The 12048-nt window shown below is 38.2% G+C and overlaps 1 protein-coding gene across 5 annotated transcripts in view; it reads left to right on the top strand.

Annotated features, from left to right (window-relative positions):
• The window catches only part of LOC134745782 (embryonic polarity protein dorsal), a 72602-nt gene that overhangs the window by 36080 nt on the left and 24474 nt on the right, over positions 1 to 12048 (top strand). For all 5 annotated transcript variants that reach the window (XM_063679901.1, XM_063679894.1, XM_063679886.1 and 2 more), the window contains exons 3-5: positions 427 to 580; positions 9244 to 9396; positions 9778 to 9959. In XM_063679901.1, the coding sequence (XP_063535971.1) occupies positions 427 to 580; positions 9244 to 9396; positions 9778 to 9959 (489 nt within the window). The remainder of the gene's footprint in view (positions 1 to 426; positions 581 to 9243; positions 9397 to 9777; positions 9960 to 12048) is intronic.

The following is a 12048-nucleotide window of genomic DNA, read 5'->3' as shown; positions in this document are numbered from 1 at the left end:
CTAATTAATTTTTTGAAACTTTAATGGCCATTGAAGTTAATCCGAATTAACTTCAATGGCCATTAACGTCTCAAAAATTTAATTCGAATTAACTTTAATCCGAATTAAATGGCTAATGGTTAATGGCCATTAACCTTTTTAATTGTTAATTTTTAATGGTTAATGGCATTAGCGTTCGGCCAACACTGGTATTTTATTCGTTACTACGAGTACTTCTAGTACTATAAAAAAAACTAACAACTAAGCTGTATGTATATACATACACCTAATGTATGCAAATTTACAAAACTATCATTTACAAATTCTCTGTCTGTGTTGTTTGCCTCTCTTTCCAACAACCGCATTTGTTAGAACGTGACCCAGCAATCATCCATTTTATACCTTTCACTTAAATAAGTATTCTCATGATGATTTTTCGTTGCACAGTACATGCCATCTCGATAGCGGACCCGACGTTTGGCGTCGGCGTGGAAGAGATGTACCGGCAGCCGGCAGTGCCGCCGTCGGCGCCGCAGCCCTCCGGGGCTCCCAAGATGCCCTACGTGCGGATCATCGAGCAGCCGGCCGGCAAGTCGTTGCGGTAACTCAATACAATAACATCACGTTTTTCATTGTTGTTTTATCTATAAACAAAGTCGGTTTACAAGTTATACAATTGTAGTACATATGTAACATATGTGTGTATAAATGCACATGCACATTTTAAATATCGTTTTTCATTTATTTTGCTATTACATAAGGCACAAACAACGATAGAACGTATTATTGTTATTTTCTCATAATTAGGTTTAATTAACTTAACATTAAATGTATTTAAAGCGGCTCCACTTTGGAGTGCTCTCTATTGAGATCAAAAATCTCACGAGGAAGTTAATAAAGGATTACGTGTCATGTTTTATCAGTAGAGTAGGCGTGACGCGAACGCCGCTCGCGCATTCATTAGTGCCGCGCATTTGTCTACGGACTAGACGCGACGTCCCGTCCCTCAGTGACGTTTCCCCCGCAGTATTTAATTATTTATACACCCTGCTGTCACACAACTACATATTTCACGTCTCGGATATTTCAGAGGCGATTATGTCAGCGGCGTCACACTATGCTGAAAATCGGCTTTCATTGAAATAGAAACCAAAGGAATTATTTTCATTTTTTAGGGTCCCGTACCCAAAGGGTAAAAACGGGACCCTATTACTAAACTCCTCTGTCCGTCTGTCTGTCACCAGGCTGTATCTCATGAACCGTGATAGCTAGACAGTTGAAATATTCACAGATGATGTATTCTGTTGCCGCTATAACAACAAATACTAAAAACAGAATAATATAAATATTTAAATGGGGCTTCCATACAACAAACGTAATTTTTTTGCTGTTTTTTTCCGCAATGGCACGGAACCCTTCGTGCTCGAGTCCTACTCGCACTTTGCCGGTTTTTCGTTTATTTTATTTTATTGAAATAGAAAATATTGTCTTCGTTACCGCGATAGTTACTCATGAAATAAAACTATGAAAACGGATTATATCGCGTATATTGAATTTATAATACATCCCCATGTGTATTATAAATTCAATGTACGCGATATAATCCGTTTTCATAGTTTTATTTTATTGAAATAGGTTTTGCCCAGCATTGTTATGGTAACTTTTGAATTTGGGACGATTTGACATAAAGAGAGAGAGAGAGACAAAAGAGAGGAGCTTTTCAAAAAAATGTATGGAGCAGGAACAAAAAATCAATTTATTTCGAAAACCGCACAACAAACCGTAATATCCTCGCAGATCGATCAGAATTGTCAAACGTTGAGGTTTGAACGATATGGCTGGTAGTCGCTAGTCAGATCATGAAATGTCGGCGTTTCATGATATGCCTAGGAATATCTCGATATGTCCGATTTTACGATCTGCCACCGACATATCAAAAGTAGTACAGTAATACATACACATATTACGGTGTTTTTTGCGGTTTTTTTAATTATCTATATTGATTTATTTGTTCCTGCTCCATACATTGTTTTTGAAAAAAAAAACAAAACTTTTGTCCAGGAAAATTGTTTGAATTTCATCGTTTAGCATAACAATGATGAGTAAAAAAAACCATTTCAATGAAAAAAAACTTTGAAATGATAATTTCCGTTTTTACTACTTTTCCATCGAAACAATTACCGATTTAAAAAACCGGCCAAGTGCGAGTCGGACTCGCGCACGAAGGGTTCCGTACCATTACGCAAAAAACGGCAAAAAAATCACGTTTGTTGTATGGGAGCCCAACTTAAATATTTATTTTATTCTGTTTTTAGTATTTGTTGTTATAGCGGCAACAGAAATACATCATCTGTGAAAATTTCAACTGTCTAGCTATCACGGTTCATGAGATACAGCCTGGTGACAGACGGACAGCGGAGTCTTAGTAATAGGGTCCCATTTTTACCCTTTGGGTACGGAACCCTAAAAAAGTAAACGAAAACTGTATTTCTGATTGAATATATTGTTTTAACAAGATTTTATTGGACTATAATGCTGCTAGCTTAATAAAAGTGGTAGATCGTTTCCAGATGGCTGAGGCTTGACGTTTAATTTTACGGCATCGGATCGGTCGATTGATCGGATACGCACTGGTTACAAAGTATTTCGGGGTGATTACGGAATCACAAAAAAACGTATCTTAAATTAAGCAATACGTATACACTGGCTACATGGCCTAGCTGGATGCCATGTTTAATCTGACCTACCGATACCGTCCGCTGTGGTGACTGACTCTTGGTAAACATTTCATCGTATGGAATCTGGTAGGTAATTACATAGAGTATTGACCGAAGCGTAGCGAAGGTCTACGGTTTGACTCGGGCATTTTGCTTTTGTATGTCCGGATGTTCTCCTCTACAGGTCGCAATTCTCAACCGATTCTCGTTAAATTTTGAGACCAAATTCTATGATTAAATAGAATTTTTTTGTCGACCCGGTTTTTGGAAATTTTTCAAAATGGCGGAGTCGTTATAGCTCGCGCCTCGCGCCTAAACAAATAGTCGTATAGATATCATAACAGTATTTCCTTTTTGAGATATGTTTACAGATTAAATGGCGAAAAATGCAGAAATTTTGTATTGCTGGTTTTGGCGGTATTTAGATGTTTAGTTTTTACTCGAGAATGAGTAGCCAAATTTCGTCAGCTTAGATAAGAACTAGCATGGCGTGTTTTGCTAACAGTCGCTTTTTTCGTTTGCAACGGGTGGTCCCTGGTTCGATCCCCAACAATTGTATGCTCCTACATAACTTTTTGTATTTTTTTTACTTAAATTTCGTATTGTTTTTATTTTATTTTATATTTTTCTATTTTGAACAAATGAAAAAAAATGGTATTATTGATGAAGCGCGGGCTAAGCGTATTCGTTTCATTTTTACAAGCTTTTATTTAACTAGACCTAAAAAATTATGTTCTTTTTTTGTTATTTAAATTTTCTAAAGTGTTCTAAACGGCGTAGCCATACATTTATTTAGATTGAAGTAGTTCTCCTTATTCCGAATTTCATACAATTTTATTTAGATTTTAGAGTTCTTCTCTTAAAATGCGTAGATATTTTTCACCATAAACTTTGAGGTTTAGGTAGTATAGATTCGAATGTCTGAGCGGGTTTATAATATTATTGAAAAATTCAATAAAAATTTAGAAAATTTTGCTCAACGCCTGTCCGTGTGAGTGACCTTTACACTATCCATGTCAAACAAGATGGTGAAGTTAAGTTTAATAATAACTAACAAAGATGTTTTAGCACAGGTGACCTAGCTAAGTAATGCCTGATTTGCTCGATATGTGGTGACATCGTGAGGTCGAAACGGGCCGATTTTTAGGGTTCCTTATCCAAAGGGTAAAAACGGGACTATTACTAAGACTCCTCTGTCCGTCTCTCCATCTGCATATCACCAGGCTGTATCTAATGAAGCGTGATAGCTAGACAGTTAAAATTTATAAAAATGATGTATTTCTGTTGCCGCTATAGCAACAAATACTAAAACGTACGGAACCCTTGGTGGGCGAGTTCGACCCGCACTTGTGCGGTTTTTAGAGTTTCGAGCGCTTGATGTTGTGTGGCTCCCTTCGATATATCTCCACTACTAAGCATTTCAATACTTTTAGAAATTCAAAAATCAGCCAGGTATACAGGTTCGTTTGGGTCAGTGAGGGCAGCTACCAGATCCCGTGCTGCTACGTCAAAATGGCCTTAGAAAACCTTCCCTCAATTCCAAATTAATTAAGATTGGGGTTTACAGATTTTGGAAAAAACATCGCCAATCGATTCCATTCCTATCCAGTATCAATAGTTTCATATGGTTCAACTAATGGAAATGTATTACCTACTAAAAAGCCACAATTATTTTTAATGCGAAATTTATAAACCTAGAATATATTATGTTGAAGCGATCAACATAAAAATCAGTGATTTGTTAAGAAATAGTTAGTGGAAACCGTTTTCTCCCGAAATGAAAATTATATGAAAAAAGTACCTATTGTGTGTAGCTATTCTACCCTCTTAAACCATCCTAGACACATATATCTTAAGCTATGCTCGCGAGGTCTACAGCTCACAGAGCCACTAGTTAATAACAATCTATACATTGGGTTCGTTAGCCGATACTTAAATACTAACGGCAACACACTTAAGGCCTTTTCTCGTTGCAATGTTTACGAACGGCCAGCTAAACTGTGTTAACGTTGGCACAAAGTAACATGTAAAACTGGGCAAGAGCATGTCGGGCCATGCTCAATGAAGGGTTCTGTAGTTACCCGTCCGTCAAAATAGACTTTTTGCAAAAACTCAATAACGGCTTTACCGATCAGGTTCGCTATAGTTTTCCTTGAATGTCTTTACTATTAAGCTTTACTTTCACGATTTTTTTCATATTTTTTCGGACACATGGGTCAAAAGTTAGAGGGCGGGACACAATTTTTATTCTTTTAGAACGATTATTTCCGAAAATATTATGTTTTTCAAAAAATGGTTTTCGAAGACTCGTATTCGTTTTTAAAGACCTATCCAACGACACCCCACACTATACTTATGTTTGAAGCGAAAAAAAACATGCCCATTTTCGTCTAGGGGAACACCCTAAAAAATTTTTCTAGTTTTTATTTCACGAATTTGTCAGCGTAACTGATTAGGTAATATATCCATGCCAAATTTCAGCTTTCTAGCACTAACGATCATGGAGCAAAGCCGCGGACGGACAGACAGACAGACGGACATGGCGAAACTATAAGGATTCCTAGTTGACTACGGAACCCTAAAAATGACTATTGCTACGCGTGAGCCATGCTGCGAGTATTAAGCTAGCAAACAGGAAAAATATAGGAAGTATCGGAAGGCAGGCGATAGAAAAAGCGATAATTTGCCTGTAATGGCGGTAATAAAGGCTTCTGTCAATGGCTGGTAATTGGCCCGGCTATCTCACTCTGCCGATGATTGTATGTTTGTTACAGTTTTGACTTGTCACGATTTTGTTCCATAGTAGGAATATAATAGTAAGTAATAGTTACGAGTAGTTTTCAACAAAAGAAAAGAGTTCGGGTTTCTGTTTGGATGTGTGCGTTGACGTAACAAGAGTAGGTAGGTATCTGTTTCTACAAGAACTGTACGTACGTTTTATTTCATTTCATTTCATTTCATTTATTTGCACACATGGACAACATATTAAGTATTTACACCATTTTTTGTGAACATGTACCCTGGAAGGGTGTAGCAACATAAGTACTTAATACTAAAAACTTAAAACTAAAATAATTAACTTACAATAAAATTAATTGTTTTAACATTAGTATTTATATGTATATTATATGCTTTGTATTACTAGGGCCACTTATCATTCAAGAACTCTGTTATATCGTAATACACTTTGTTCACTAGCATGTTTTTTAATTTATTTACAAACGAAACGTATTTCTCTTCTGATTTTATATCATTTGGTAAGTGGTTATAAATTTGGATGGATGTATAGTGCGGGCCTTTTTTGAACATTTCCATTTTTGGTTCGGGTAGGACTAAGTTTTGGTTACGACGAGGGTTTGTATCGTATCTAAACAAATGCATGTTTTTACGCACAAATTTTGCTGATTCCAGTATATATATAGAAGGGACGGTTAATATTTTAAGTTCTGTAAAATATTGTTTGCAGCTATTTGGTTTCTTGATATTCGCGATTGTACGAACGCATTTTTTTTGCATGATAAGAGCATCAGATGCATCTACACTGTGTCCCCTGTGTTTAAATGATCATCAGTTTAATTGTGACTACTAACGTTTCCTTTGTTCAATTGTGAATCCTGAAAACATACACTCCTTGTTTTCTTGACTTGCCAGTCGAGCAAAAACAGCACGAGCTGAGCACGAGTACATATTTATTACTTCCAGGGTAAACTTTAATAAAAACTTTTATAAAAAAAAGATAAACCGACTTCAAAAAGGATGAAATAAAATATTATCCTTTTTAGGGTTCCGTGTTTAAGTATATGCGTTACCAACGGATATGTTTGAAGTCGGTGCCAAGTCAAATTTTGAACCATATATTCATAGTGATTTTGGAGCAATTCGATAAGGATGCGGCTATATAAGTATAAGTATGTACGTTGAATTGCCTAACGCAGCGTACTACGTAGGCGAACGACACGCGAACGCGAAGCGGCGCGGCACGGCGCCTTAATTAATCCTTTAGTACCTATAGAAGTGTCCTATGTGGGCGATCTCGTTGCGAACGCGAACGCCTTGGGCCGGCCGCGCCGCGCCGCTTCGCGTTCGCGAGTGTTCGCCTATGTAAGACGCAGCGTTACACGACGACAATAAACGAACTTTCTGTAGGTATTTAAGAACACACAGAACAGAACACACGGTTGAACCTTCTTGGCGCAGTTCGTACTTCGTACCATGCTTGTCGGCACATTAGTGTAAATCTAATGCGTTTATTTGTCGTCTTATTTTTTAAAGAGCATTTCTTACTAATTCTTAAACATTTAAAACTTTCGCGTTTTGAACACACAATCAATGAATCACATTTACAAACCTGTGTCGAAACGTCGGTAAATAAAGGTAACAAAATAAATTCGCGATAGACCCGTTTGTAAATGTGATTTTATTCTTAAACAGTCCATAACACGCAAGTGTGGGATTGGGACCGAGTTATTTTCTGTCGCTTATCCAGAGGACTACATTTCAAAATATAAAACAATTCAAGGAACCTTCATGCCAAATTTCAGCTAAAGCGGTTCAGTTGTTAAGCCATGAAAAGGTAACAAAGAGGCAGGCAGAATTACTTTCACGTTTATATCATTTGTACAGTTGTAATGGGATTTATAGACATAAAGCTGATTATTTTTGACTGGTATTGTTACTACTTGGCTTGGCACCGACTTCAAACATATCAGTTGGTAACGCATATACTTAAACACGGAACCCTAAAAAGGATAATATTTTATTTCATCCTTTTTGAAGTCGGTTTATCTTTTTTTATAAAAGTTTTTATTTTTCCATTTTTAGTTTTAAGACATTGTTAAGAGCGTGACGCATGAATGAAAAACATAATCATGTTTAACTCTAAATACGTAAACTTTATTAAATAATCAGAACTTCCTCGAGTCCGTCTGGGAAATCATTCCTGTCACTAAATCCATTCTCCGCCCCGCCACTGACCCAATCCCTCAAACCCCCCGATCACTCAACCTCACAGCACATCAACCCCTGATCACTGAACCTCTCGACCCTAAACCACCAACCCTTCAACCGCCATTCCCCGACCCCTAACCCCAGACCTCTTAACTCCTAACCCTAACCCCCAATCCCTTAACTCCCAACCCCTCAGTCCCCGACCCATCATCCCATCTCTCCTCAACCCCCAACCTCAAACCCCCCAAACACTAATACCCTCTACCTTCACCTCTTACACCTACCTCTCACCTTAGTCTCTTTGGTTGTTTTCAACACTACCTACATCCAAAATCATAATACACATACGAGGGAAGTTCCACATTTCATCCGTGGTCTTCATCATCAGTAGCCTTACCACGAGTTTGACATTGATATATTCGCTATCGTGTGCGTAACTGTATGTTTATACATCTCGCTCGTACTGGCATATTAGTGTACAAAGATACGAAGACGCTAGCGAATATTTAGTGTCAAACTCGTAGTTAGGCTACAGTTGCACTACATCAAATTGGTGGTTTTTGGGAGGAAATAACTCAAGCAGTTACTTTAGAAAACACCGAAATCACCATACACGTGCCTTTAAAAATTGAAGAGTTCCCTCAATTCCTCACGGATTCCATCATCAGATCAAAACCAAAAATATTACGAGAACACCTTGGAGGTAACTTCTTTCAAACAGAAAAAGAATAACTCAAATAGGATCATGGGTGCCGGAGTAATCTCTGAAATCATTATCATCATCAAAACAATCATCATCATCAGCTCCACTTCATCAAATTGGTGGTTTTCGAGAGAAAATTCTCGAGTTGCTTATGAAAACACCCAAATCACCATACATGTGCCTTTAAAATTTGAGGAGTTCCCTCAATTCCTCAGGGATCCCATCATCAGATCAGAACCAGATTAATATGGGACCAACTTGGAAGTAGCTCCTTTCGAACAAAAATACTCAAATCGGACCACGGGTCTCGGAGTAATCGGTGAACATACATAAAAGTAAAAAAAAAAAAAAATTCACAACCGAATACAGAACCTTCTCCTTCTATGAAATTGAAGTCGGTTAAAAAATAACTAGGTAGTTCTTCTGAATCAGTTAGGGCTCAGCACTTTCGCGTCACATTCATCTGCAACTTTAAAGTAGCACTAATGTTTACCCCTCAACAGTAAAATATGCAATGCGACAAGAGATGATATGAGACTTACCTTCTTAAGTAAACGAAAAATGTAACCGTTGCTGAGTTTGCGTTTGATAAATTGCGCATTTGTCTTTCCATTGTAAAATCATATTGAGAATATGACGATGAACCGCGCTGTTAATTAATACGTTTTAATATTCACGGGGCAGGGTATTAAGTGCAATATAAAAAAAAACCTGCCCCCTTATCTATAAAACTTAACAAATCCCAGTTTTTCTCTTTTTATTCAATAATAATCAAAAATCTCAAAATGACAGATATGAACAAACGATTATCAACGGCATGTTAGATTTGACATAGGTACGTTTATGAATAATGCCACTTATTATAAATCTAACATCATTTAATTATATTGTCACCAGGTTTCGATATGAGTGTGAAGGCCGGTCAGCAGGCTCCATCCCCGGCGTGCACAGTACGCCGGAGAAGAAAACATACCCCACCATCGAGGTGGTCGGCTACACGGGGCGATTTGTCGTGCTTGTGTCGTGTGTCACCAGGGACAAGCCTTACAGGTAAGGCTTGAGTGAGCTTCATTACAGCTATACATATACATAAAAAATACATAATATAAGGATTCAAATTGTTGAGATTAATCAACAACGCAAATGCTACACATCTGGCCTGGATTACGAATGCAAGCTGTCGTGTTTGAGCTGTATTTGACGAATGAGATTCTATTTTGGTGGTGATATTAACTGAACAAGTACGATTTCGGACTAGTGCAGCGTCAAAACGGAAACTTACTGATGCCGATCCGAGTAAGATGGAGGAATTTACCAGTATCTTTTAAAATTTTAAATAACGAATTGACTACCTACACCACTGCAAATAGCAGTAACGAACTTGTAGTCCCGTCCTGTGTTCCTGAGTATATAGTAGTGGTCATTCCTCAGGCCGCACCCTCACAACTTGGTGGGCCGGGAGCCGCTTTGCAACCGCGGCGTGTGCACCGTGGAGTGCAACGCGGACACTTCCATCGTGCAGTTTAGCAATCTCGGCATCCAGTGCGTCAAGCGCAAGGACATCGCGGAGGCGCTGCGCGTCAGAGAGGAGATTAAAGTCGACCCCTTCAAGAGTGAGTCTAACCTATTCCCACATTTAAAAAATGTTCTTGGCATTTTCTACCAGTCAAACTATACAGCTAAAGACAAGTAAATAAGGTCAATGTGGTGAAGACCGTCTATCACAGGTAAGACCGTCTACAAGCTCTTCCCTCGCTTCTAACTCGTGTGTTTGTACACATACTCCACTAACAGAAGGTCGGTAGAGCAGAAGGAGCGAAGCTCTTCCTTTCTGGCTGTGTCTGAGCGAAGTACGTATACAAATACGAGAGTTGCTCTATGATGGTCTTCCCAACCAAATATTTAATATGCCGGTTTTCTCTACGCCCCACAATCCACATTAACATTATGATAAATAGAAAAATATTTATTACTCTAGCCGCCCAGCGGCCTAAAACTATGCCTTCCATTCCATTGCAATCTGAATTTTTATTTTTAACAAATTAAAATTGTTGTTGTCCAAAGGTTTCGGAGTAGTTAGTGGTTATTAAAGCTTAATCAGAAATAGTTTATCGTTGCGTAATAAACAGTACACCGATGAACCGGCTTTGTCAAAACATGGTGACACACAGAGTTGAATCAGAGACTTACTACCTAAAACTAAAACCACAAACATAGTCTGATATAACACTTATAAATTGACCTTAGAAAAGTTGTATAAATGTCTTCGTGGATTTCGCGCGATATTTATATCGTTTAAAATTAAAATAATCATCGACCCACAGGGCATTCCTTGATGATAGCGATAAAGGTCACTGATCTGATCTGTCTGGTCGCTATCCGCGGTACGAGTAGATATGTTTACCTAATTAATATGATCAAACACTTTAATGCAAATGTGACACTTGACTTGATATTAATACGTTTGTCTCTTATGGTCCCCGTGGTCTATTATTTTTATAACTGCAGACCCTGGTTAAATTAAATTATTAGATTCAAAGACGTCAATAGACGCGCACGGTTACGGTGTAATATCAGCCTTCGTCCATTACGGCACAATTGCTCGGAGCAATACTAAGCCGAACGGAGCCGAGTTTGACCGAAGCGAGGAGTTTCGCACCCCTGATTACGGTGAGGTTTACGACGGCGCGTGTTATATAACAGGCGTGGCACGGCGTTCAAAGGGTTAACAATTAAAAAAACCCGCCAAGTGCGAGTCGGACTCGCGCACGAAGGGTTCCGTACCATTACGCAAAAAACGGCAAAAAAATCACGTTTTGTTGTCTGGGAGCCTCACTTAAATATTTATTTTATTCTGTTTTTAGTATTTGTTATAGTGGCAACATATGTATATACATTTGTGAAAATTTCAATTGTCTAGCTATCACGGTTCATGAGATACAGCCTGGTGACAGACGAGCAGACAGACGGACGGACAGCGGAGTCTTAGTAATAGGGCCCTGTTTTACCCTTTAGGTACGGATCCCTAAAAAAGATTTGATTGAATAATAAAAAGGCTAATGCCCTAATGAATCGATTCAGCCATTCTCCATGATGTGTCCAAACGATGTGTTACTAAAAATGTAAAAGGAAATAACAAACCATGACATCACATCATGCAAAGAACGTGTCGCATAGCTTGACTCATTTAAAAACCGTTAAAACCGCAGAATTGGGTACTTTTTACCCGGTATTATCATTATGATTTGTTATTTTTAGTCTAATATTCGCTACCTTATAATGATTGTAGATCAAGTTTTAATCCTCTATTATGATTTCTGGTTCGCTATAACAAACTCGAACACAATCCATCAATCAACAAAGCTCTACCAGATTAGATTCACTGCCAGTGGCGAATCGCGTTATTGTATCACGTCCGTGGCGAGAACCAACGCGTCTATAACTGCTTTATGACCCATTTTACTGTCCTACTTGGCGCGCGTGTACTGTACTGAGGGATTATGTTTGTACATATCGCAACGCACGATTTACCAGAAATATGTAATTGCAAGAAAATACTTAGCGATGCAACTAGTGCCACGAAAACAAGACGATATATTTTCCGCTTATACTTGCCGGCAACCAAAATGCTTTAAGTAATTTGTATATGAGAATCTAATCTTAAGACGAAAGTGGAGGACCCGCGCGAAATCGCCTTTCCAT

The sequence above is a fragment of the Cydia strobilella genome, chromosome 1, assembly GCF_947568885.1.
Source record: "Cydia strobilella chromosome 1, ilCydStro3.1, whole genome shotgun sequence".
Classification (NCBI taxonomy): Eukaryota; Metazoa; Arthropoda; class Insecta; order Lepidoptera; family Tortricidae; genus Cydia; species Cydia strobilella.
Note: the sequence above shows the minus strand (reverse complement) of the source record. Positions and strands in the feature narration are given on the sequence as shown.